At 49.9% G+C, this 26814-nt stretch overlaps 8 protein-coding genes across 8 annotated transcripts; 1 reads left to right on the top strand and 7 right to left on the bottom strand.

The window, feature by feature from the left end:
* Positions 1–209: 209 nt before the first annotated feature.
* Positions 210–2532, bottom strand: N7484_011906 (Zn(II)2Cys6 transcription factor; the record flags this gene model as incomplete). Its single annotated transcript, XM_057122293.1, has 5 exons — positions 210–885; positions 958–1278; positions 1351–1679; positions 1729–2328; positions 2383–2532. 5 exons carry the CDS (start codon positions 2530–2532, stop codon positions 210–212), a joined length of 2076 nt encoding a protein of 691 aa, XP_056968047.1.
* A 2315-nt stretch (positions 2533–4847) lies between these two features.
* ugp1 (UTP glucose-1-phosphate uridylyltransferase) lies at positions 4848–6810 on the bottom strand (the record flags this gene model as incomplete). The annotated part of the gene is made up of 2 exons (XM_057122292.1): positions 4848–6311; positions 6712–6810. The coding sequence occupies 2 exons, from the start codon at positions 6808–6810 to the stop codon at positions 4848–4850; spliced, it is 1563 nt and encodes a 520-aa protein (XP_056968046.1).
* Positions 6811–8980: 2170 nt separating this feature from the next.
* Positions 8981–13666, bottom strand: N7484_011904 (uncharacterized protein; the record flags this gene model as incomplete). Its single annotated transcript, XM_057122291.1, has 3 exons — positions 8981–13264; positions 13315–13377; positions 13460–13666. 3 exons carry the CDS (start codon positions 13664–13666, stop codon positions 8981–8983), a joined length of 4554 nt encoding a protein of 1517 aa, XP_056968045.1.
* Positions 13667–15890: 2224 nt separating this feature from the next.
* sti1 (Hsp90 cochaperone STI1) lies at positions 15891–17835 on the bottom strand (the record flags this gene model as incomplete). The annotated part of the gene is made up of 5 exons (XM_057122290.1): positions 15891–16047; positions 16097–16688; positions 16741–17446; positions 17510–17703; positions 17771–17835. The coding sequence occupies 5 exons, from the start codon at positions 17833–17835 to the stop codon at positions 15895–15897; spliced, it is 1710 nt and encodes a 569-aa protein (XP_056968044.1). The 3' UTR covers positions 15891–15894.
* Positions 17836–18253: 418 nt separating this feature from the next.
* On the top strand, positions 18254–19384 carry N7484_011902 (RPC34 RNA polymerase subunit family protein; the record flags this gene model as incomplete). Its single annotated transcript, XM_057122289.1, has 2 exons — positions 18254–18495; positions 18565–19384. The coding sequence occupies 2 exons, from the start codon at positions 18254–18256 to the stop codon at positions 19382–19384; spliced, it is 1062 nt and encodes a 353-aa protein (XP_056968043.1).
* A 567-nt stretch (positions 19385–19951) lies between these two features.
* Positions 19952–21205, bottom strand: N7484_011901 (putative PHD finger domain protein; the record flags this gene model as incomplete). Its single annotated transcript, XM_057122288.1, has 1 exon — positions 19952–21205. The coding sequence occupies one exon, from the start codon at positions 21203–21205 to the stop codon at positions 19952–19954; it is 1254 nt and encodes a 417-aa protein (XP_056968042.1).
* Positions 21206–21600: 395 nt separating this feature from the next.
* N7484_011900 (flavin-containing monooxygenase) lies at positions 21601–23747 on the bottom strand (the record flags this gene model as incomplete). Its single annotated transcript, XM_057122287.1, has 5 exons — positions 21601–22419; positions 22480–22802; positions 22861–23009; positions 23067–23676; positions 23738–23747. The coding sequence occupies 5 exons, from the start codon at positions 23745–23747 to the stop codon at positions 21601–21603; spliced, it is 1911 nt and encodes a 636-aa protein (XP_056968041.1).
* Positions 23748–25651: 1904 nt separating this feature from the next.
* N7484_011899 (uncharacterized protein) lies at positions 25652–26359 on the bottom strand (the record flags this gene model as incomplete). The annotated part of the gene is made up of 1 exon (XM_057122286.1): positions 25652–26359. The coding sequence occupies one exon, from the start codon at positions 26357–26359 to the stop codon at positions 25652–25654; it is 708 nt and encodes a 235-aa protein (XP_056968040.1).
* Between the last annotated feature and the right edge of the window lie 455 nt (positions 26360–26814).

The raw sequence follows: 26814 nt of genomic DNA, 5'->3' as shown, positions 1-26814 counted from the left end.
GCTCTCCCTTCTCACTTGTTCCATGCGCGCGTTTGTGGGTCGGAGAGCATACTTGACGTCAGATTTAGGTCAACCTCGGCGGATGTCTCCACCCAAACCATATTTCAGATATACTTGCACATTTTGATCGGCTGCCTTGATGCTCGAATATAAATCAGGTAAGAGACCCCTTATTGTACCAATGTCGTTCCATGGGAGAAGATTCCATATCAACACCCCGCGGGACGATGTCTTTCCAAGAACACGTCATCTTTGCCCAGACTTAGACTTTCATACCGATCAAGCATGTCCGAGAGCCCCATCCCAGGATAATCCTGGAGGTTGGCGCCGCCCTCGCTGCCAATGCCATGATATTTTTGCTCTTGATTTAGTTTCTCCAAACCTTCGGCATAAGCATCAAAGCGATCATGACCTCGCCCGGTCGAGTCCTCATCAAACAGGTCCTTGAGCTCATCCGAAATTGAACTTGCCCCCCGAATCCGATCCCCCTGGGCCTTGGCCCGCACGGATTGCCGGAAGATGTGAAACAGGTTTCGCCCGAGTGCCGATCGGCTAGCAACGATGGAGAATGCGCTCGCCAGGGAGAGGAAATCTTCATCGACAACGTCAAAGCCCTCCTGCTCCAATAGGGTAAATAGCGCAAGGTTGATTGCGTACATGGCGAATTGATGCGCGCGACTCAATCCATATTCTTGGCGATGTAACTGCGCGAGCTCAGCGATGCCTCGGGCTGCCGATTGTGTGACCTCCCAAGCATTATACTTGGATTCAGGGGTTTGGCGTGGAGGGCTTTCGGGTGTATGAGGCGCTTCGGACGTAATACTGGAGAATTCGCTGTCGGAGATACAGCTGAATAGATTGATGGTCAAGGTATGGTATCGCATTCTACAACGTAAAAGGTCAGCCATTCATCCACCATTCGCATTTTCTCAACGTATGACGAAATCCTCATCTTACTTCAACAAAATGATATGCGGTGGTGGGTCCGTTGAGGCAAATGCATCGGGTAACAAAGCCTGCCATCGTAGCAGTCGCTCATACAATACCTCTCGATTCTGGCGCTGAAGCGACTCATCTCGCGCATCACCGGCAAACATGCTACGTGAAATATCACGCGCAATGGTGGACAAGTTGCATGCCTCGTCGAGAAATGGTTTGAGGTATGATGGGCGTGGCTTCCGATGCGTCGGATAAGGGGTCCACAGGGGCTGACCACCGGAGGATTCATCTGATTCATCCTCGATACGGGGAAGGTTGACATGATCTATCAGACAGGGTCTTAGAAACCCAGTATGGATCATGCTAGGACCTGTTAGTCTCGAAAATAACGCGTCGGTCAGCTTTACCTACGTGTCAATGTTGAAAAGTCCCCACGCTGCCCTTCTGCACGACAAATCCATGTCCTTCGATAGCTGGTCCGAGGCTATTCTGGGCCCTTTGTCTCCAACCAAGCCCAGCGATTCACCAATGCGGATAGCTTCATGGAGGGTGATATATCCCAGGTCGTTGTTTTGTGACATGGCATATCTCTCATACATGAGAAGCGTTCCTTGCAACAAGACAAGACTAGGCTGTGGGCTTTGGAGCTCTTTCAGTCTCTCAGCCTCGGCGAGAAAATCGCACCCTTTGGAAGAAATCTTCCCGGGGACGCCGTATGCTTCCGAAAACTCTGAGAAATACTACTTAGTATCAGTTTTCATTCCACAGTTCCAAGAATCATAAACATACACAGGCATTACTTAACATCGCGTTCACCAGATAGGGACTACAAAACTCCGATCGCAGATCTCCGCTAACCATATGCCTCAAAAAGACATCTCGGTCCAGCCCTCCTTGGAATGGATAGTCCCAGGTGAAATAAAGCGAGACGAGGTTGGACACTAGATCTGCGTCGTCTGTGACGTTTGTCCACGGATGGGCAGGGACCTTTAACGGAGCCTCGTCACAAAGGTAATGAATATCCATCACCTTGCTTCGAAATGCAGGGCCATCAGCTTCGACATTGAGTATGTAGCGCGCGTCCTCTAGCCTAGCCACCGTCTCACGAGGCGTGGTGTTATCTGCACCAAGGGTAGCCAGCGTCTCATTGATATAGGACCTGACCTCATGGGGAGGAGCATTACGTCGAATGATATCCAGCAGCTCCAAAGCACAAGACTCGTCTGCTTCACGGACCAACTTGAACAGATCGTTCAAAAGGTCGCGGTGGTAGCCCAGTTCATCGGCTGTGCGTTTAGCCGCAACACGGCGGCGCTGGTCAAGGGATTCATCGAAGATACAAGTGCGTTGAAAGGCACGACAGTTGTCGCAAGGTGCTGTCCCGGAGCACTAACCATTAAAATTAGCCATACGAATCTGCAACTAAAAGGAGAGGGAACATACCTTCCGCTTTGACTTCTTGCACGCCAAACAAGCAGTTGATACCCTCTTCTTCCAAGCATGGCCAGACGATGTCCTAGTATCTTCTCTGGATGGACTCCCATGGTCCGAAGTCGGCGACAAGCCAGATGCATGGTATTGTTGATCATTCATATCGTGATCGCGTAACAACGTGCCGGCATAAAATATACAATCTTCGCCAGAATTTTCATCGATATGTACAGGCGGGATGCAGAGTCGACAAACTTGGAAGACAACGTCTTCTACCTAAAGAGATCTTCAATAGTGGCGGTGGCACAGGCATTGAATAGCCACAACAATGCAATAAAAGTTATATCATATCCCACGCAGGCGCCCCCATGATGGCGGCGGCAACAGGGGTCAAGCTTGAGCCTGAGGTTGGACAACACGATGCATTGTGGATAGTAGGCAGTAAAAACTCAATTCAAAAAATAGCTGGCAGTGGTGACTCTCTCACAGCAGGGAAGAGTGTCTGAATGGAGATTCGGAGGTTAGAAATGACCCAAGACTAGTCTCATAGATAAATCGCGATATAGTAACGATTCCCATACTTGGGGTACTGTTAGTGGCTAGTGACGCAAGATGAAGTCACCGGCATAAACATCCACCTATCCTGGCAGAATCCCAGTAGCCAGACCAAATTAAAGTGGGTTCAAGGCTGTCATACAATAGCGCGTACAGTGCTTGCTCTGGGTATAACCTGTTTTATCTAGCAGGGAATAGCTGGCTAGTCGGGATTCGTACATGCATTGTCTCGCGGTACTTGCTGCCGGCCATTCTAAGAAAGTCTGAATCAAGCCCCATTGAGAGAAGGAGCGATTTCAAGCGTCGGAAGATAATACCGAACATTTAATGCGACTTATTACTTCTGATATTGCATAGCGTCAGTTAACTGAATGGATTGCCCCTGAGCTTTCTAAGTTTGTTATCCCGAGCCTATATTCTGTAAACTAAGGTTATTGAATGTAGACCAATCCATGGATGACGATGCCACGTGGAATGAGGTAATGACAAGCAATCTTTACAAGCTATGATAGTAATTCACACCCTAATCGCATTTAATAGCTCCAATGACAAAAGAACGGTACGCGTGATCATGGATACGCGGGGTTGCATTTAGCTACGCATGTCAAGTTTGAAAACATAACCAACGAATGTAGTTTCATGGAATCGATACAGAAGCCCCCGCTTCCTGCGTGCAAACAAGAATTAAATCACGCACTCTCCATAGCTTGTGCATAGGAAATGTAATGCTTTCAACCTCGCTCCAAGGGGTATCATAGTAACAAGTCGTAATATCGAGAACACCTTTGAAGTTTGCGTCAGGGCGCAAGTTGAGGCGATTAGAGCGAAAGTCCCGTACCAAGATCAAGTAACTTGATGCGTGGTATCCTGTTTCCATGACCACCCTGACGTTTTGGACGATCAACTCTTAGCAACTAGTCTTATAGGGAATGTGTATCTGTCGGGGTCTCGGGATTTGATGGGCGGGGGCTTTATTTGGCAACGCATTTCGGACAGATAAACTTCGGAAGGATTGTTAGAGTTCATTGATGATGTTTGGCACTTTCTGGCTTAAAATGTAGGGCTTTGGAGTGGTGAGTGTGTTAGGGTAACAGTGAAGGTACTAGTTCAGATGGACATATAATTCCCTGCAGCCAGTAGATCAATATTGGACCAAAGATACATCTAAGGCAACCCGTTGTTCCAAGTCTCAGTCCAAATAAGAACTCTCAACTAGTCTATGGCACCCCAGTATCTGAAGCAGGGGTTTTGTTATCAAGATGTTCAAAGCATCATAGTTTGGGGTGGGAGGAAAGAACATGAGATGACAAATTTGAGTATGAAATGTCTTCGATATGGATGGACAGGGTATAGAAAAGCTAGAAGACTACAATTAACATCCATGGATATTGACAAAACTTGAACGATCAACAACAGGAGTGTGTCAAAAGTATCGCGGAGCCGCAGGTGCTGCTGCGGCCTCATACAGCTGTTGGGAGATATGAAGGATCGATAGGTACGTCGGATGAACAGCTAGGGATTCTCGGCGTAGATCAAAGCTCAGTCGAACAATGTCAATCCGATTCATTCAAGATGTGGTACTGGATGTATTACAATTGAGAATTACGAATGAAGTAGGTAAAGATCAAAGGATGGCATTGGCTCGGAGTCTTGGACAAAAGTGCTCGAAAAGAAAAGAAAAGCCGCCAATCCCAATACAGCCAGAACCAGGATCGAGACGACCAGAAAGAAGAAAAAGACAAACGCTGGATTATTCAAATGTAATACAAGCACATAGTTTGCATACTCCATGGGTTCCGTAGCCACGAATGCACCTCCCATAACAGAACAGAGAATTGCATACTGTAATCGGAGACTGTATCCTCATGCCAAGCCAAAGATCAAAAAGTCGAACGGGATATTAAGTTTTATTTGCCAACTGTTTAGTGCTCAAGGATTCTCAAGCTACCCTGCACAACGCAGTTCTCAAGGACGGATCCTGGGGGAATGTCGATGGTGCTACCCTCGGTGGCGACAATGATGACCGTACCCTTGAGGGTCACGTTGCGACCAAGGTTGACGGCACCAGTGATAGTCAAGTGGTCCAACTCGACAATGCGAGGGATGCTGCCAATGCGCTTCTGGAAGTCGGAAACCTTCTTGAAGTCGGAACCGAGCTTGATGACGGGCACACCACCGAAACGGTTGGGGTCCATAACCAGCTGGCCGTGCTCCAGGCGGTACAGATCAGACTTGACGACCATGAGGTCGGAGCAGGTCTTGACGGGCAGGAAACGACGACGGGGAACGTTGACACCGTGGGCGTTCTTGAAGTGGCGGATGGCGGCACCGACGGCGGTCTCCAGCTGGTAGATGGCCTGGTCGGCCTCACCCTTCTTGTCGGCGGGGATGGACTTCTCGTTGGCGATAATCTCCATCTCGAGCTCGTTCTCCTCAACAACACGCTTAATGGCACGAACGTTCATCCAGATGTTGTTGGTGTTGAAGTACTTGAACTTCTTGATGGACTTGAACTCGTTCACGTGCTCCTTGGGGACCTGAGCGATCTCCAGCAGACGGACCTTGCCGTCGTAGTCAATGATGGTACCACCCTTGACATCAGCCTTGGTCTTGTCGGTCAACTCCATGATGTACTCAGCCTGGGAGTCAACCATGTGCTGCAGGATGCGGAGATCGACAACGGCACCCAGGTTGTCAGCGTTGGACAGGAAGATGTATTCGATGCCACGCTCGATCAGCTTGTCCAGAGTGCCAGAGTTGTAGAGCGACTCGAAGACGTCACCGTGACCGGGAGGGTACCAGTCCTGGAGGGGAGCGTCGAAGCTCTTGGGGGCGGGGAGGAGGGAGTCCTTGATGATACGGGGGTAGCGGGACTGGTTGAAGGTAATGATGTCGACGTTGTGGCCCTCGTACTTCTTAATGATGGACTGAGTGTCCTGGTCGGTGTTGAAGGAGTTCATGAGAACAAAGGGAACGTTGACGTTGAAGGTGCGGTTCAGGTGCTCGATCTGGCGCACGGACAAGTCCAAGAAGGACATGCCCTCGCGGACCTCAATGACTGACTTGGGGCCAACGCAACCCATGGAGGTACCGAGACCACCGTTGAGCTTGACGACAGCCAGCTTGTTGAGGAACTCTACGGAGGCCTCCGCACCGAGCTCTTCGTAGCCGACCACCTGGGAGGGCTGGGGAGGAGCAATGCGGTCCCAGTTAACGACGTTACCCTTGGCCTTATCGTTCAAGAAGCGACGGAACAGGGCGAAGAAGTTGTCCATCTCAGTCTCGAAACGCTTCTTCTCGTTGCCATCGGGGACGCTGTCGGCGAGGGCGTTCAGGGCATTGCGCATCTGAGAGGCAGCCACGCTGGTGGAGGCATTCTCGAAGGCCTGGTTGGAGACGATCAGGGTCAGCGCTGCGGTCTCGGAGTCCATGGTGGGCAGATATGCAAAGAGGGGTAATGAGATAGCCAAAAAATGAGCAAAAGGAGGGGGCTCGGGATCGGGATCACTAAGGAGCTGGAGCTCAATCCAACAACAAATAAACAGTATGGGTTTGTAAAAAGAACGGGATGGGAAAAAACAGTGGAAACAGAAGAGTGAGAGTGAGAGAAGAAAGTGGACAAGGCCCAAGTTCCGACTGAGCATCCAGCTTCATGTCTCCATCCCAAAACAAGCAGGTATAACTGTGCTTACTGCCCAAACAAGCAGGAACGGAGCTTCGTCCCGTGATTCCCCATCATCTTGATAGCCCCACGCAAATTGTAGATAGATTGTTGATTCCACTTACCATGTGCGACTGAGATTTTCCATGGTGCTTGCCCTCAAAGCCAGAAGTGGCATCAGAGCCAGGAGCCCGAAGGTGGGTAGGAAGTGCCTTGCCGGCCATTATGAGTGTGGGGGAAGGAAGTGGTGTAAAGAGGAATGAAAATCAAGAATTAGGGAAAATCTGGCAGATAAATAGCAAGTTAGCGTGAAATCGCAGAAGCTAACGTGGCTGCACTGTTTTTATTTGAGGGGTTTTGCCACAGGTGTCGATCAGCTCGGGTCAAGGAGCCACGGGATGTCGACAAGCTGCCGTCATTGGCGTGGGCCGGAGATAAAGAGGAGTCTGGCGGCAAACCTACCTTGTAAAATGTCAATGCTCTTGCATTGAACAGAGAAGGCTTGGAAAGAGAAGAAAACAAGTGGAGAGGAATGGAAGGGAGGTGGGGGAGTAACGTGATATTTATGATCCCTGTGGCAGCTCACATCAATACGAATTATAACGTACAATCTCCTTACTTGACATCCAGCCACTCTCGCACGTTCGCTTTAACGGCCCGTGTTACCCAACTATCATACTCAATTGTAAGCACCCGATTACGCTCTACGCTCTACGGTAAGAGGTGCCGATGGTCTATCAGGGTCCTGTCAGGGGAGGGGGAGAGGAAAAGGGGGAAGTAAAAGGGGGGCAGAACTCTTTCCCGTGGGGGTTACTACGCTTGTGAGAAACAAATGAACAGAATCCAGAATTCGATCCGAGTTCGAGAAGGAGCATCCAGACTCCCATTCTTTCCCCTTTATTTGCAGTTCCACCCGAATTGTGCCTCCGGTCGGGTGTGGTATACCCACACCCCCCATTTGCCCCACCGGCGTTGCCTGGAATCTGGGAAAAGGGCCCGAGTTGGTTGCCAAGAACGAATTCAGTCGCGGTATCAGAGACATTGTGTTGGCTAGAACCGTAGCTTGCAGTAGTTTAGTTGGGTATTTATATCTCGCACATTTAGAATATTCTGGTTTGCAGTTCAACATACCGATGCTCGAATGTTCTAATAATATCTACGGAATGCTGTACCCCGATCCCATTCCTCCCCAACCCGGCATACAATTCCAGCTGATCAAGATCTCCAGTCCAGACTAACCTTGGAACAACTAACAGGAAACGGTTGAGCAGATGCTATCTAGTAGCTCACCATAGCCTGAGGGATCCCGGAGCCATTGACAAGTTCGAGGAAGTATTCCGAAACAATCCCATAGCTGCCATTCCCACCTGAAACAGTGCCAGGCTCGTGGTCAAAAACCAAGAAAGAATCCAACTATATCCATATCCCATTAAAAACCAAGAATTTCATCTAAACTAGACAAGATTCGGATAGAAAGGTGGAGCCCATCTCCCAAATTAATCAAAAGCTCTCCACCGAACCAGCCCAGTAACCGACCGGGCTTGCCTACGTAATAGTTTTGCCAAGAATAGGAGCTTCGTGGTTTGAAATAGACGGGGATGGCCTCGGAACTCACGACTATTGAATTGCGTACGTCAATTGTCCCTTTTATGGGGTAAACGTCTCCTTAATTACCTAGAGGTGGAGAGGACATACTATATGTCCTCATATCGTCGTAAGGAGCATGTCTTGACGGAATTACAATCCCGCTCCCACGGTACCCGGACACCTGTCCCGAACTAAGCTTCCGCAGGAAATGTAGATCATCGTGTGGAAGGGGCTGTGCACGTAGGCGTTTCTAACGATCTACTTTTATGAAAAGGGGGAACTAGTTGATGTAGTACGTAGATAGGGTGGAGTTGGACCCCTATTCTCGGCAGAGTACGGAGAGTAGGGCTGTTACGTCCCACGGAGATCTCCACCGAGCATCTGCTACGACAACCTTAGCCAGAAGACTACTTTGTGTGACTATTGACAGATCAACAGATTGAAATCAATTATCGTCCAAGCATATAGCTATACTGCTATACCGAATATAAAGTAAGCACAGGCTAGGTAGGGACGCCTTGAACCGGAAAGAATTCATTGCATGCACGCTACTCTAACAAGACCGAATATGAACAAAATATAACTTGATAATCCAAGCCAGGTCAGGTCAACAGTTAAAAAAAAAAAAGTTGAAAATTTAAAAAAGAATTGCGTAAAAAAACAATGAAAGGATATCACAGAACAACAATCCCGAAGCAACAAGTCATTGGAGGTTGGGTAAGGTTTTCACTTTTAGGATTTTCCATATACTTGACCCATACCTCATTCGTAGCCAATAGGCAGAGTCTATATATTCTCCACATTCAATTAAGCACCGCTGACACTTCGCTTACTGCTGAGGAAGCTGCGACGGGATGGCTTGCGGGAATCAGGGCTCTCGGATCCGTCGACATCAAGACCGGCGGTGGAGTGCGAGGTAGTAGGACGCAAGCTGGACTCCGAGGGAGTGAAGCTAGAGCGAATGATCACTGAGCCAGAACCAACAGGGATAGTCTTATCCTGGTTGGCATCAGAGCCCTGGTCAGACACAGGGAATGGAGTTTCGCCAAAGACGTCGTCAGAGCCAAAGGTCGAGTGGTTAACGACGCGGACTTGGTAAAGTGCATCAGCAGCGGCGTTGGGGACCTTGAAGGTGTCATCGTAGACCACGGTGTCACCGCTGACCTTGTGGGCCTTGGTCTTGTGGAGTTCCTTCATGCCCTTGGAACCCTGCGCGCGCACAATCACCCGCAGGTGAGCGGATGGAGGGAAGTTTGATGCCGAGACAATTGTGATGTGTGCAGTGCCCGTCTCGCCACGGCCAACGCCACCAATGACGCTCAAATTATCGCCAAATTGAGAAGCGGTGCTGCGGTTGCGACTATGCTCTTTGGTTGGGGTGACGGATCCGGGAGTACCATCAACCAGAGCGGCAGAAGGAGACAAGCCACCTGAGGGGGAGCCGTGGCCTTCTTCAATGGTGCTGTCTGTCACGGATACGGCATCGGCATCACTTTGCTTGCTCTTGTGTATGCGGGACATGACACCATGCTTAAGGAAAGAGGCACCGCGGACCACATTGCCACCAACAAATCCAACACCCTTGACGGGAGCGCCGACAATCTTTCCGGGCACGGCAAAGGTGCCCGAAAAGGTGGCAGAGCCTTGTCGAGATCGAGTAACGTAGTTAGGCTTGAAGAGCAGCTTCAGGCGAATGACACCAGACTTGCCATTCAGAGGCAGGGTAACCTCTTGAACCTGGAAGGGCTCCAATGATTCAAGATCAATCGGGGCAGCACCCAAGAAATCGGCGGAGTCACCAAAGTCCCAATCGTAGACGTCGACGTGGAAGTTGGCACCAATCCGAGACGTGATGGGGGTCTCGAAGAACTCATTCCAGGATGGGTGAAGGGTCTTCTTCTGGACCTTTGTCTTGTAAACATCCTTGTTGTCTTCGCCAATGCGGAACTTGCAGTAAGGATCACTGAATCCGTTTCGGTCGGCCGAGGGCAGATCCGCGGCGTCCAAAATATCAACACGAAGGCTACCCATGTTGTTGATGCTCTCCATGGGGTCAAGCTTCATCTGTACGGGAATGTAGCGAGCGCTAACAGTGACCTTGCTCACCTCTCCGGCGTTGGAGCGAAGGATTAGTTCGGTAGGGTTGTAGAGAATGCGCTGCAGGGTTGGCAGAGTATCACCAGTCAGCTTAGCAACGGTGTGCTCCTCGCTAGAATCCTTGGGGTCATCCTTATTGACCAGGCGCAGGGTGAGCTTGGAGAATTCCAGCTCACGCACAAAGGCCTCGCCAATATCCGTATGATTTATAGTGTTTCCGTGGATTTTGGGCGAAACGTAGGCGGGGAACATGTAGTCATCAATCAGAACCTCCAGTTGCACATGACTGTGAGCCAGCTTGCCTTCATGAAACTTGAATACGATGAAGCCAGACTCGTATTTGGAAAGATCCTCGGCTCCAACGTAGGTCTTGGGGACCTCCTTCATGGACCGGACAGATGCGGTCTCAGAATCGCGGCCAGTGAGCGTGCGAGAAAGACTAGTCTCAATACTGGCACGGCCATTGGTGGCCGGATCCCCATTCGAGGTACCGTTGGAGGTCATTCCGTTAGACAGGGCCTTGGAAGCCTTGGAGTCCACGCTAGCAGTCTTGGAGTGAGTACTCTTGAGGGGCGTGCCAGGGGTCTCAGCGTCGCCATTCTTCTCTGTCTTCTCCGCTTCGTCTTCCTCAGCCTCGTCCTCGGGATTAACCACAGGGACACTAGGGAAGAAGGAAACAGTATAGTTGAGGACACCCTTGTTGGGACCGGAGCCAATGCGAAGGTCACTGCTCAGCAGCTGCTTCTCATTGTCGATCTCATACTCACCAGCCTCGTTCTCGTGAACGAAGTCAGAAGCTTTCAGATCGGCCCAGCCAAGGGTACGGTCTTTGTTGATGGTCTCCTCATCCATAACCTCCACGGTCAGCTTCTCGCGAGCGCTGCGGATGGGAACATATACAACCTCGTCCCATTCGGGATTCAGGTTGTTCCGGAACGTCACAGTACGGCCCTTGGTCAAGCCAGACAGCAGTACACGAGCGTACGGGTCAGACTTGCCCATGGCTTCCAGGTTGCGTAGATTAGTCGCACGCTTGAAGTGGAAACGCATCACACCAATGGGATCAATGTAACCAGCGCCACCAGCAACGCTTCCCAGGGCAACAGGCTTCCAGTCCAGGATCAACTTGGCACGCCCAGCCTTGGCTCCATGGAGATGGAACCACTGCTTGCCTTGCTCCTGCATCTTGAGCATGTCGTTCATCTTGATTTGGTACCGACCAATGATGGGATCGGTCATCAAATCAGTGTGGTCCTTGATGATCAGACCAAGTTTAGCGTTCTTACGGTCGGTTATCAAGAATTCCTTGGCGGCATCCTGGAAGATAGGGTTGTTGGTCCGCTTCAGGATCTTGGTGGTATGAATTTCCTTGCCGTTCAGTAGCAGGATACCATAGGGATTCAATTTACCGACCAAACCCTTAGAGCCATCAAGATCCTTGGCTTGCTCGACAGTAAATTGTGCAATACCGGTGTTCAGCTCTGGCGGGGGCTCGGTCTCGCCACTCTCCAGCTTTCTGCCTTCCATAACGGGGAAGAAGCGAATGTCCGCCTGTATAGCACCGCGATGACGGCCACTGGCGAGGACCTCCAGGAAGGCGCCCTCGTGGGAAGGCTCTGCCTCGAGCTTGTCCAATCCGAAAGAAGCAACACCAAGTTCCTTGTCCTTGCGGAATTCATTCCAATCAAAGACCTTGATAGCCAATGCGTCTGTGAAAGAAGTAATGATGACATAGATGGTTTCGTTCCAGCGAGGACTGTCGGTATCGTGTATGGTCTTAGTGCGACCCAGCTCTGTTCGGCCGTTCAAAGATACCACGGCATATGGATCCGGAGTACCCGCGAACTTATCGGGGTTCTTGAGCTGATTAGCACCGTGCAGTGTGACAGCGACAACACCAATGGCTTGATCCACGGGATTTCCGGCCAGCATCTTAGCGATCTCAATCGGGAAGACGTTCGGGTCGTACATCATGGGTCCGAGGTTGTTGTGGATCTGCTCCTTGATGAAATTCTCCAGACCAGGAATGAAGTTGATGTCAAACCCAAGGTAATCACCTCCAAGCGGCTTACAGACGTAGTCGAGTTCGGGCTTCTCCAAGAAGCAGACATCCACACGCTCAATGTGCGGGAAGGAAAGCTGCAGTTTAACCTTGACGCGCATCAAGCCTGAGCAGGCCATATCCTCGACAATCACATCTAGACCCTTGCTGAGAACACCTTTACCGACGCGAACTTCCAGGACAATCTTGGGATTGACCTTGTCCTTGAGTTGGCGCGCAGTCAAATCCATGGTATCGTTGGGAGTGAAGCTGAATTTCCAGTCCATGATGACGGTATCGGGCTCGGTCTTAGGGTAGGTCTTGACATGCTCGAGACGGGGGGGCTTGGTACCAAGGACAAAGGTCTTCAGGCGCAGACTATCGAGGAAAGCGGGGGTCGAGGTACTCAGCACCTGGTCCACGGAGCTAATGATGGTGTCGCAAAGAACCGGGGCATAGATGGGCCAGAACTTAACGAGAAAGCTGTTGATCCACTCGAGACTTTCGGTGTCAGTCTCCAGGCGAGCCTTGGCCATTTCCCGGTTAATATCGTCACGGAAATTGCGGCGCACCCGACGGAGCGAGGTACGGTAGTAGGTGCTGCATGCCGCCATGACCAAGAGCACCCAGCCCACACCACCGCCGAAAATAGCGATGATCCACGAGCTCAAGCAGGCAAACGCAATCACACCAGCATTGTGGTACCAGTCGCCGTAAAACTTATCCGAAATTCGGCCCTCCAAAAATGTTTGGTGGTCAAGCAATGTGCCCTCTGCCATCTCCTCCTCGGTTCGTTCTTCGTGAAATTTGGGCGCCCAACCGGTGCGATCACGGGCCCACCTCAAGTCCTCGTCCATGTCTCCTTTCTGTCCCTCGGGCGCATTTGCATCCTCAGCGATGAGAGCGGTGGCTGAGCGCGGCGGGGGGAGATCATAATCCGCTTTTCCATCATCCTACACAAGTTAGCGTCGATCGCGTTTGTCGAGTTTGGAGAGGCTCGTACCTTATCCGTGATGACTGCAATTCCTTTCGGTTTCTTATCGTGATGGAAGCCTGGTGGCAGCCGCTAAAATTGGAACCAGATTAGAACCCGTGCATTTTCCACAGCTAATTCCCCTGGGTATCTGATCCTCTCATCGGATACATACCGCTTGAGCTGCAGCTGCCTTGTCCTCTGGTGAGGCATTGGGGTCGAATTGGTATGCAGGAACCCCCGACTTCCGACTCTCCTTCACGAGCGCGTCTTCGACGGTATCCGGGTTGACCTTGGAATTGGGATCCTGAGTCAGCTCAGTGGCAGCCTCAATGATTCCCTCTTCCTTCATTTCGGTCTTCTCCGCCTGGGCAGACGCCATCTTGGCGGTTGGCGCCTCTGTATTGCCGAAAGGTCGGGTAGTTGGGATGAACGACTCGAGGTGTGACTAAGAAAATGGTTAGAGATCCGTGGATGGTGTGATGCGGGACCGGCTCAGTCGATCCGGGGATTGTAGCTGGTTTGGGTGAGGGGAAGAGAGGGGGCCGGGACTGCGATTAGCTATGCTTACCTAGGGTACTCAACGCGAAAAAGGTCAAGATTAGAGTGATGCGGTACTCCGTACACCTAGGCGAGGAAGGTGAGAGGAAGAAAAAACGGAAGCGAAGGAAAATGCCAATGCAAAAGAGGGTCTTCGGAGAAAGGAAAAGGAAGAAAGTGGAGAGACCAATTGGGGGGAAGGGGAGCTCTCGGGGAATCACCCGGTTGCGTCAATGGAGAGCTGTGGCTGGGGCAATTTACGTTTGTTCCCGGTAAAAGAAATAATTTCATATCCGTAGGCGAGAAATGCCAATTCAGAATAATTGATTGGAGCCTAAAGTAGCCATCATCGCCCGTAAGGAATAGGGATCGGCCCTGGTCGATCGAGGGGATCAGTGACGTATTCCTCTGTACATCGACTAGGCTATCATGGATTCCAGGTACGGGATGACACATAGTACCTGGATGAGCTATATAGGCTACGGCGTCTTGATCACTATCTCATGCTCTTTCCACAGCGTCAAATCTTTGTTTCCTTCATGTATAAGTGGAACCTGAATGTGAGCTCCTATTTTGCTTTCTTTTCTCGCTAACCCAACGCAGAAAACCCACGAACCCATTCCCAGCCACACCAACTAGTGTGGAACTATTGACTTCCTCATTGGGACTGCACCGCCACACCTTCGAGAACAATGTGGCTATTAGGGGCAACCAGCCCTACGATAATTCGGACTTGCCCGTGCAAAAAGAATGTCCCTTGATTCTCCGAGTTTGAATAAATAAATATTTTTCAAGCTACGTACTCGTATCTTTCATGTATTACAATTTAAAAAGGGATACGTAGTACACGTGGCACACGCAACTCCTGATTAACATTCTCTGATCAAATAGTCGCTCCTCGCGCCCCCAGGCCCCCGATTGGGAGCTCACACAGATCGCCCCAAAGCCCACTGTGGGTACGACTAGCCCAACTCCAGTCAGATTTTACCTAGGCTAATAACCACTGTCTTTACAAGCGATCAAGGTTTGAAAAGTAAGCTCTAGTGCCAGAATCTACCACTTATCCTTGAATAGCGCATTGATATCGGTCACTCCTATGCCGCGCTTCTTAGCTGGTGCATTGCTCGCTGTGCTTCTCCTGCAGGCCATGCAGAAAGTTTCTACCCGCTTCTGGCCATTCACGATCTATCAGCTATTCCGCGGGGCTGGTGTGGGTAGTGGTCGGTCGTTTTTGAGAGGGGCACCATCCCCTTGCACTCATCTCACAGATCCATGACCTTGGTTCGGAATATAGAATTTGATTCAAAAATCGATGCCCCATTCCGTGTGTGACGCTATTGTGGAATCGTGTTCCCACTATCGTGTCAACCCATGGATCTCGGGAGTGTTTTGCGCCCCTCGTCCCCACTGATCAGCTTCGGCCTTCCTATTCTTTTTCGGTTAGGGTTGCTTTTTTTTTCGTTTTCGTGAGATCTGCGACGCAATTGATGTTTGCCATTGGGTTGTGCGATCTTGGCCGCTGCGGCAAGTGTGGTGGTACAACGTAGTAAAAGAAATATATAAAAAAAAAACAAATTATGAATACGATGGACATTTAACATTTTAATCAATAGTTCGCTAGGGCTTGCTCGGGGCCCAGGACGATTTTCATTGGCCATTTTCCTTACAGTAGGATTTCTCTAGGGCTAAGTAACTAGAATTTACCCTGGAACGTGCGATCGGAGCTTATCTATGTATGAATTTTAATGGATGCGTGCGCCACACTGTCGAGGCCCTGGAGGTCCACTCTCAAGGTCGATACATATACCCGAGCCCGTCTACCTCTGTGACTATCCGAGTATAAACAATGACCTGGTTGGAACCTTGGAACGTTTAGGGCTAACACACCTGGGCGTCTGGCGATTATAATAGGAATATGGATATTTCATGCTAAGCAACTTGGGAAAAACTGATTTTAGAACAAAGATAAACATTGAAAGGAACCTTGAAACTTGAAGTGTTACTTGCAAGACAGTTCGTCACATCTTGAATTCGTTGCAATTATATTCCAATCCCGCAGAAGGAAGGAATTTACCGACCCATGCGGATCACACCAGCAGCCATCAACTTCTGGATCTTCATGCGCACTTGGCTGTTTTGCATGTGCTCCTGCAGCGCAGCCGGGTCGTTCTTGGCCTGCTGGAGGATGCTCTGCATGACAGGGTCCTGAAGGATAGACATGATCTACAACAATTAGCAATGCACAAAGAAATGCGACAAATACGAAACATACCTCGGGGTCATTCTGAATACGAGCGGAGGTCTGCTCCTCGGTCTCACCGGCGCGGGCGCTGAACTGCGCATCCAGACACTTCTGTTGCTGCTGCTCGATCTCGCGACGGTTGGTACCGTCATCGTGCTCGGCGGCCTCGGCGAAGGTGTCGAGAGCACGGTTGAACTCCTTCATAGCGATAAGGGCCTGACCCTTGCGCATGTATGCGCGAATGAACTTGGCATCGAGACGAATAGCCTCGTCGCAGTCCTGCACGGCTTGAGGGAATGCCATCAACTTGATGAGGGCGGCAGCACGGTTTGAGTAACCGCGAGGGTCAGTGGGAGCACGCTTGGTCATCTCAGTGAATGCGTCAACGGCAGCGGGCCAGTTACCCTCCTGGAACTTCTGCTGGCCAAGCTCACGGCTCTTCTCAGCCTCAGCGGGGTCCATATAAGCATTCTTCTCTGCAGTGGACTTGGTCTTCTCAGCGGCGCGCATCTTGGCCAAGGCTTCGGGTGTGCGGTGCTCGGTGAGAGACTTGTGGTAGAACTCAATTGCCTGGGTGAGGTCACCCATCTTCTCGTACGCGCTACCGATACGAGTGTATGCCCTATTGAACCGATTAGTAGGTGTTTTCATTGGAAGGCGGGAGTTCATCATACTTGGCAATGGTCTTGAAGTCAGCACGCAGATCACGGCCCTCCTCCACAGCCTTCTGGCAGGTCTCAATAGCACCCTGGTAATCACCCTTCTCAAACTTGGCGGCGCCAAGGTTGTTCAAGTAGGTGATGTCCTTGTGTAGCTCCCAAGCCTTCTGGTAGTGCTCCATAGCCTGGTCGAATTGCTTCTGCTTGTAGAAGTCGTTGCCAATCTTCTTCTCGGCATCACCAGCCTCCTGGGCCTTCTTTTTAGCGATAGTCTCCTCATCCTCCGGCTCAGGAGTAGGCTCCTTCTTGGGCTGCGGCGGCGAAGCAGGCTTAGCATCAGGCATGGGAGTATCCTGAGCACCAGAGGGACCACCCTCACCACCAAAGTTCATATCAATTCCAAGAAGCACACTCATCACCTGCAGGAAACGAGGGTCGCGGATCTCCTCTCCGACACTATTGGGGTTTTGTTGGATCTTCTTCAGCTTGGCCATGAATTCGGCATCGGCAAGCAGGGGGGCGGTCTTAGGGTTGCTGGCCAGCTTCTGGAACAGGCCAGGGTCGTTAAACATGCCTCCTAGGCCGGCACTGGGATCGCCCTCAACACCGTCGGCGGTGGCCTCGGCATTGATGGCGCGCTGCACGGCGCTCAGTCCGGACTTGGCCTGGGCGTTGTCGGGCTCAATCTTCAATGCCTCCTCGTATGCGTCATGTGCGGCCACTAATTATAATCCATTAGCCACTGTTCGCGTATTCTTAATCCAATTCATAATATATTCCTTACAGAGGTCTCCCATGCCCTTGTAGGCAGCTCCCTTACGGGCATAGCCCTTTGACCAGTCGGGCTTGATACCGATAGCCTTCTCGGCATCCTCTAGAGCTTTCTCGTAGTCGGCCTGGGCAGCGTAGACAGCGGAACGGTTGGAGTAAAGGATGTGATTTTCGGATTCGATGGCGATAGCCTGAGTGAATTTCTCACTGTCGTGTACCCATATCAGCAACAGTCTCCAAGGTTTCAAGCATCAAAGGCGGGGTAGTAACGTACATAGCAGTCGGGTAGTCCTTGGCCGAGAAGGCCTTGTTGCCCTCAGCCTTCAAAGCGTCAGCCATATTGAGAGGTATACGTAGAAAAAAGATGGGGTATATGGAAGAGTTGACTTGACTGGGGGTCCAGTCGTTGGTTTATGAGCTCCGTCAAGACCGTGAGCTTCTGGAAATTTCCGTCCTTTAGAGTTGATGCCTGAGGCGTGAAAAAGTCAAATGCTAAAGCTCCGGATACGCTAATCCCGAACAGGAAGCCCGACATCCCCGCTGCGAAAAAGTCGCCAAAAAAACACAGTGAATCATAATTTTTCTCGACTACTGCCTCACACGAGCGAGACAATCATGCTGCTTTAACTTCTCCTGCTCTTGCAAGAGGCTCGATTCGAAAAATGCTATCTCAGCCCCTCCAATGATCCCCTGATCTTTCGCTATCCCCTCGCACATCGAGTCTGACTCCTCCGTTCCCTTCTCCAACTCTCCGACCATGGCCGCGGATCGAGTGAAAGAGCTCGCCTCGAAGCTCTACGATGCCTGTGTAGAACAGTTCGATGCGGACCACTCTTTCTACCAGCATGATCTTTTAAGTGTTTCGGTCATCCCCAATGATGATGTTGTGCTCTTGTTGGAATGCGCCCAGTCCTTGGTCAACCAGAAACTGTTCCGACTTCTCGAAGGTCAGAACAAGCGCCTTGTTTGGCGCATCGTCGCCCGCGAAGATGCCGAAAAGTATGCCACATTTCCTGAGACTTGCCGTTGATTGCATATGGAACTAACGATTATCCTTTCCTTTCACAGACTGCGGAACCTTAGCGACGATGAAGGCCTAGTCTTCAGTGTCATTCACTCCAGCGGTCGCTCTGGTGTTTGGATTCGCAACATCCAGAACCGCACGAACTTGCACAAATCTATCCTCGACCGCTGCCTGAAATCGCTCGAGAGCAAAAACTATATCAAAACCGTCCACAATGTCAAACACCCCACAAAGAAGATGTACATGCTGGCCGGCCTGGCACCAAGTGAAGATGTCACCGGAGGCGCATGGTTTACCGACGGTGTTTTGGACGCAAACTTCATCAACAGTGTCGCCGGCTTTATCGAGTACACCGTCAGCCGCAAAAGCTGGTACGAAGCATCCGCCGACCGCGGCCGGTCTAACAAGCGGATCAAGACTATCAGCGGCAAGGCGGATGTGAAACCAGAGACGAAAGAAAAAACTTTCCTCCCTTACCCTGCAAACTACCCCGGATACCCAACTCCCGAGGCCATCACCCGCGCCGTGAACGAGAGCGGTATCACTCCGGTCCAGCTCACCCCAGAGAGTATCATTCAACTGTTACACATGCTCTGCTTTGACAAGAAGCTCGTCGCACTCAACGATGGCAAATATTATAAATCCCTCAAGGACCCCGAAGCCGTCAAGGCCAACCAATCCCGGAAGCCAATGGAGGATAGCAAAGAGCCCCAGTCTATTGTTAGGGACTTGGGCCAGAACGGTATGACCGAGTCACCCTGTGGCCCGTGCCCCAGCTTCCGACTGTGCACGCCCGGTGGAGCCATCAGCCCGGAGACCTGTGAATACTTTGATCCTTGGTTTGAGAAAAATCTCGGGTTCTAAAAGCGCTGCTTTGGTCTTTCGGGTCCATTCAAGTCCTGAAAAAGAAGACTTTGGAATGTGATCTCGTCAGCCCCAACGAGCGAGAGGAATGCCCTCTCGCTTTGTACCTGATAACAGACACGATTTTTCCCGTGTCCGCATTTGCATGGATGACGAAAGGAAAACAAAAAAGGGATTGATATGCATAGCGATGGCGTTGACTGAGTACTTTTTACCCTTGGCATCCACTTCTCGTGGACGATTGCGGTCTGGCTATATCTTATCTCACAGATAGGCATATACTGAACGTTGGATACGTGCTAGATGAATACCAACTCGGGTTTCCTGATGTCAATTCGATACTCTAGTAGTGATTTATTGAAAAGACTGTCAAGTGGGTAACTAGTCCTGCTTTTACGTAGCTACCTTGAGTCTTGACTATAGTACGAGAAGTAGTTCAGTATGATAGAGACGTGCACATCTTGATATTCGTATAAAATGTAAGATATTGGAAATTGAAACCTCCTGCCTGCCCAACGCCGTGGGTATAAACAAAAATTAGACAAAAAGAACTTAAAGGAAGGGAAATTATTTGGCAAGTGTCTTCCTGCACTCATCACAAAACCATGTCCCGACAGGCTCCCTAGTCAAACCAACACACTTCCAATGGAACCACTCATACGGACAACTGTCGTTGTCGCAAGCCACCATATCTCCATGGCTAACAGTTCGACAAGTGCAATAGACCTTGCTATCCTCATTTCCCTCCTCCTCTTCCTCATCATCATCCATATCATCCTCACCACCACCAGTATCGCTCTTGTCTGAGTCCGACATATCGGCACTGCTAAGGAGCGAGTCATCATCTTCTTCGCCTTCCCCATTAGGAGATTTCTTAGACAATTTCACCCGGTGACTCGTACTCGAAGACCGTTTACTTGTTTTGTTGGAACCAGATTTAAGCCTTTTTACTTGCTGGTGTGGTGCGACTTTCTTGGTGAGAGGCTTCTTGATCGCTCCGCTTGCGCGTGGGCCTGCGCTGCCTGCGCGGCTAGTAACCGGTGTTCCGGCTTTGGGTGTGCCTGGGCCCATAGATGATTGACGGAGGTTTGATGAGGCCACCGGGAGAGTGTTCAAAGATGGATGATTGAGCCGTCGGCGTTTACTGTCAACTGCGCCGGCTGACAACTCGCGTTGTCGTTGTTGAGGGTGCACGCCTGTGCCTCCCGCTGGAGTTGCAGGCGCGGAGCTTCGAGCAGCGGCTTGCACGGCGAGAGAGGGAACAGGGCGGGGCGTAGTGGACTGGTTCAGACGCTGTGCTGCAGCCAAAATGGGATTTGTGTTTCCAGATGTCGGGTTGAGAGGTGTGGAGTAGGTAGACGGTTCGGAGGGGTTAGAGTCCGGGAAGAAAACGCGAGGCGGATCGCGATAGTTATTCTTGTTATCGAAGAGTGAGGGGAGAGGAGGGTCGTTTGTGAGTAAGCCTTCATTAACTAGGTCGCGGATGCGCACATCGAGTCGCTTAATTTGGCGATCGAGGAGAACGCAAGCCTTCTCGCTGAGTTGGATCTTCTCTTCTTGAATCTGCTGGCTGCGATCGATGTTCTGGAGGACAGATTTGCTGTACTGCTCTTCTTTCGGGTTGGGCGCCAGGCTACCGTTGAGTTTGATGAACTTTTGGATACTTCCATCGCGAGAGTTGATGGTTGCCCGGCATTCCTGCATAATTTTGTCCTTGGCTTGAATTTCCTCCATCAAATGGTTGATCTCCGCGGGCAAATTCGCTGCATCGTGAACAAACTGCTCCAGGACGGTCGCGCAGTCTTCCGCGCCGTGCGCCATCTCGAGGGTTGTGAAGAATCAGGTCGGTTGGTTCTTGGATCAGTGTAGATATGTGGAGGTAACAGGGAAAGAGAAAGAACTCAGGCCCTGGTCGGCTGGAAGGCGTTGATTGAGAATAAAGTGGAGAGTGCGCGTCAATTGAAGATCGCATCGCAAGAAGTTCAAATCCGGAGTCGAAGGCCAAGAACCTTATTACTAATCACTGGCGGTGGCTCCACTAGTGAAGGCATAAATATCTCAATTCTATACCGAGGAGAAGGCTCATAATGTCCCTGATAGTTCCAGCTGACTAGGCCGCATGACTATGTGCTCTAAGGAAATTTGCGATATCTTTGATTCCTAATTCGTTGATCGCATCCTCCAACTCAACTCTCGTAGATGCAAAAGCCTCACCATTAAAACGCATCCGGCAAATCGCGATACGCGTCAGGTAAGAATCCTTCAACTGACGCTTTGATTTGCAAAGCCAGCGGTCGTGAGTAGTACCGATGGTGTGAGGTGCCGCCCCCAGTGATCCAGTAATTCTTCACTCGAAGATGACGCTTCCACATACCACGTATCTCGCCCTCAGTATCAACCCCCCAAATGCCATCCCTCCGAGAAGCAATATCCTCTGGCCCCAAGATAATATCTTTAAGGTTGTCTCCTTCTATAGTCATCTTTTGACCAAAAATCTCAGTAGTGGCTTCACGGTTCTTGTCAGCAAAGCCTGTGCACCAGATAATCGCGTCTGCATCCAACACTGATCCATCACTAAATTTCATGCCAGTGGTAGTAAGCTCCGTTGGCTCCACATTGCCTTTCACTGCAACAGCTCCGGACACAATGAGCTCGATTCCATCGCCGATCTCGTTGAAGTGACCCCCGGCCCTTTCAAACATATTGTGCATCAAGTCTCCCCCGTGAAGACTATCAAATACTGGAAAGCCCGCCTCGGCAAGTGCCTGGTATCGATTCGGCTCTTTGGAAGCCAAGACGGCAGCCTGGTATTTCGCGATCTGGCCAGCAATACCGAGCGGGGTGGTCATCATGAGCTTGTCCACCAGTTCGGTTGGGAGAACCTCGTACATGCCTAGGCCCACGGGATCGAGAGAGTAGTCCCATGGAAAGATGTATGTAGGACTACGAGCAACCATAGTTGTTTTAAGACCAGCCTTTGCACAGTCTTCCATGAGGTCAAAGCCTGAGTTGGCAGATCCAACAATAATAGCGGACTACAGTAAGTTCGCGTCAGTATGTATTGAAGCTGAATGGGCCAAAATGGGGCTGTTAACCTTGACACCAAGTTCCTTCAATTCCAAGGCATTTCTATATTGGGACGAATGTATGCTGACACCGCTGTAACTGCCTGGAATATCGGGGATAAATGGGTTGGTGCATCCAACTCCAGTAGCTTGCACGACGTGCTTGGATGTCACTGTCTTCGGTCCCCACGGTGTACAAATCTTAAATCGCCAAAAATCCGTAGACTCATTGAAAGAGCTTGCTTCAACAGTGGACGAGTTGAGGAGGTTGAAATCAAGGGTCTGTGCATAATGCTTCATTTGATTCACAAGCATTGTCCTGGTCAGAACCATGGGATCGTCTTTTGGATATGCTAAGAGATACGGCATTAGAAACTTCTTCTCTCGTGCGATTCATTTCTAGAGCCTTACGCAGATATGGCGTCTCGCAAAGTGACTTTGGAACATGAAAACGCAGGCAGTCATATCGGTGGGCCCAGTTATCTCCGGGCTGCTCATTCCTGTCGATAACCACACAATCGACTTTGAGGGCCTTGAGACGTGCCGCTTGAACGAGTCCCCTGCATTGATTGATCAGTAATGATACTGTGTGGGTCATAATGAGATGTTGCACTAACGCGTTTCCACCGCCTATGATCAAGACATCGGTTTTGATATCCTCAATATCTTCTAACCGCCTTGCAGGGATTTTCAAAGCACCTTCATCTTCCGGATGCAGTTCGAAGTCATCGATCCATGTTGACAAATTCCAGATCTTCCAAACGAGTCCATCGCTGGTTTCCTCGGGAAGAAGACAAACGATCCCACTACAGAGCGCCGCAGGCGTTTCCGTCCTGAATGCGAACATGCTCTGAATCATGTGCAGGGTCGAAGTCGCTGGAATACATTGAACGCTCTCTGGCAAAATCTTGAATCCATCAACTAATCCCCGTCGTTCTTTCAGCTGTGTCAGGGCCGGTGCTATCACGGCACTGTCATTGAAAGTTCGGAAATGATAGGTGAAAGCGAGCAGATCGCGCCAGTAGGATTGGGAGCTGAAAAAGCACGCCTTCACTTTGGAGACGTTATTTTCCTCGAGCCCTTCGGCTAGAGACTGAAGGGCTTTCTTCACCAGAACCGGTCCTTCTATATCATCTGACTTTGGAAGCTTGATGCTCTGAGGCAGAGGTCGATATACGTCCCTCTGAAGACTAGCAAGTGGAGGGTATTCCTCGAACTGCTGGCAGACTATGATGTTGATCAGTCTATTTATTTGAACTCCAACTTGTAGAGATGTGAGGAACTGTACCGGAGCCCATGCTTTTTTTTTCACTTATTAAATAGCAGAAAGTAAAGGTAGCAAGAGAAGCACAAGAACCACAAGAAGCACGTCAATCCGTGCTGTGTGGAGCGTCGAGGAAGAGAGAAGAGGATCTACAAAGTTGAATATGAAGCAGCCGGGACAGGAAGGTACTGGTCTTAATCTGGACGAATAATCTGTGCTCTCGTTACATGGTATGTCTTTTGGAGTACAGGGTCGCTCAGACTTGGAAGCAGAGGGCGATCATTGCTAATATATCATCCCATCCGGATGAGTGTGGAGCCGACCATGTGCGGGGTTGAGTATTGTGTTCATGATTTATGAATAGTGCCCCTCAATTCCACGCCTTTCTATTCATTAGGATGATGACTGGACATAAGTATGCATGGTCACTGTGGTACGTAACCCATGGCGTAGGTTCATGTGCCTGAAATGTCATTTAACACGGCGTATCATAATGCATGTGTGGGCCTTGCTATGACCCTCATGTCCTAGAAAATGAATGTCACATGCTCTCACCAAGGCCAATATGTGTGCAAGACCCTTGTAGTATTTCTTACAGAATTTTTAGGTATTGAAAATCCGCTCACGGAGCTTGAAACCTGGGATGAATGTCAATGATAGAAGAAAGCAGCTTAAACAAATTCATGTATATTTGGATACCAATGTTTTAGCTGGGTATCTCACTAACCCATCTCTAGCATAGCGCAGTAAATTTGGGTCACAGTAGTGATTCTTTCGAATACATACACAGGGTACTTGTTCACATTAGGCTACTCATGAACGTGCAGTTTATTCAGGAGTGATGCTCACTGAGACCCCTTATCTTACCTATATCTCGGTTCGGGTGAAGCGAGATCTTACAGTTTGGCAATCAAGTGAAATTATACACTCGTTAATACCAGGAAATCCAGTACAGTGGCATATTGTCCGAATGTCAGTCATCTCGCTATTTTAGACACGGGCTAGTGCGATGTCTAATTGATTTTGTGGTATTCAATTAGGGATTTCTCGTATCAAGTGAACGATCACTAGGAAACAGGTATATTGAGTTCGATTGAAAGCTTATATTCAACTTTAATCTTATTTTATCCCAGTTCAGATCAAGCCGCTATGGACACTATGTTGCGGTTGGAAGTAAGCCATCGCGACACTCCGAGAGCTTAGCTTGTATTTCATCAGAAGTTTCATCTTCACCAACGCAGACCTTATAGGGCATTTGGGAATTTTATAAAGCTTAGGCCTCAAGTGCAGGTGCCACAGCGTGGTAAGCACTCGAGAGAACCGTCTAATACCCAAGCGAACAATGGTCGTCATTCGGTAGTAAACCAAGGCCCCAAGAAGTGGAGAGATCTAAGGTGGAGTCCCCAAAATTGCCCTGAAGGAATCGAGCAGAAGGCCCGAGACAATATGCTGGCATGGTTTCGTCTGAGCGAAGGCCACGACAAAATCTCAGATATGATTACTTTAGCGGCATCGTGACGAGCTAGGCGAGCAATACTATGAGACTCAATCATGCCACATCCAAGCTCAAGCAAAATGGGAGAGATTCGTGCAGTCAGGCATCAAGACATGCAGTTTATTGTAATGAGGGAGACCGAAATTGGTAATTTATCACGCAAAGTGACAAGATGTACACGCCCCCAACGCCTCATAAACAGAACATTATCAAAACGACACCGTGAATTCGGTTACTGTCTTTACTCTTGAGAAAATCAGAGAGCCGGGCAGAGAGATTAGTTGAAAGATTGCATCTTCCCAATGATTTGAGCTCTTGTTATATCAAGACGCGACACGCTTCCGTACCTAAGGCCTTGGCTTGTATGAAAAGACCGCAATAGTTCTTCACCCAGAGACAAAAGCCAAGGTACCCACCCACCCCCAAGGTGCTCTTGGAAGAATTCAAATGGCAGTTTCAAGTAAATCAATGACTTTCTTCCCAGTTCTATCATACCCTTCCACGTACTTCTCTCCAAACTCCCCAACAAAATTGTCATATGTCGTCTGGGGCTTCGCCTTGCACAAATCGCACATAATTTCCCTCACACCCTCTTTGAAGTTCTTTCTCGGAAACACACTGACGACCTCATTGAAGATTTCCGAGGTTAATGGACCGTTTCCTCCCGGGAAAATATTCGGTCCCATGAAGTCCGCCGAGACTCCTACGTGGGCAAGCATAACCTCGGGCTGCTTGTGCATAGCAATGGAATTGGTAGTATGCAATGCAATCGCATCCCAGACGACCTGCACTCGATGGCTGAGCCAGCTAGCGTCATTCCCAGTCTCTTTGACGAGAAATTCCCGTGCCGCGTTGGCGCTGTCGACCTCAAATCGTTTGTCTGGAGTGCACTTGTCGCTGCTCGTTGCCCAGGCTAGATCATGAAGAAGCGTGCTGATAGCGATGACCTCATAGTCAATGGGATAGTCGGGCGCCGAAGCAGTGACTATAGGGACAGAGGTGATGGCGAATAGGAAACTTCTCATGACATGATTGTACGTGAAGTCGTCGACCTGGTCTCGCACATAAGCGATGGCCTTGCTGACTAGCGGGGTATCTGGGATTGTGATTCCAGCTACTTCCCGGGTTGGGAGAGATGAGATTGGTGACATGTTTATCGCCGAGTTCCAAAATTTGCGGAGAGATGGATGTCTTGGTAAATTATCGAGGAGGAAATGAGAGAACTGACCGTTTATATAGGCTGATTCTCCCCCGGGTAGGCTGCTTATGGAATTTCAGATCATGATGCATTCTCAATCTCCGAAACGCCGAAATTCCGTCGCATGCGCAAAGTCTCCGTGGGTTTTTTGATCTGTATTGATTATCCTGCTTTGCAATCAATATGAATATATGACCTGTAGCAGAGATTCCAGTGGGAATGGACACTCTCATCTTGGGAGTTGGCCAGTTCTATCTCCATCGAAGGTTGCTCCTCCTGGTGCCGTATACTCTTCATGGACCAGAGTTCGAGATACCAGGCGTATAAGAATCTAAGCAACTTCATTGCTCAGTACGTGAAAGAGGAAGTCTTCTTCGTCATTCTCGTGGTGTGACGGAGAATTCCTCC

This window comes from Penicillium longicatenatum (genome assembly GCF_028827895.1).
Source record: "Penicillium longicatenatum strain IBT 33135 chromosome Unknown contig_7_segment0_segment0, whole genome shotgun sequence".
Taxonomy (NCBI): Eukaryota; Fungi; Ascomycota; class Eurotiomycetes; order Eurotiales; family Aspergillaceae; genus Penicillium; species Penicillium longicatenatum.
This window is presented reverse-complemented; position numbering and strand designations above follow the sequence as displayed.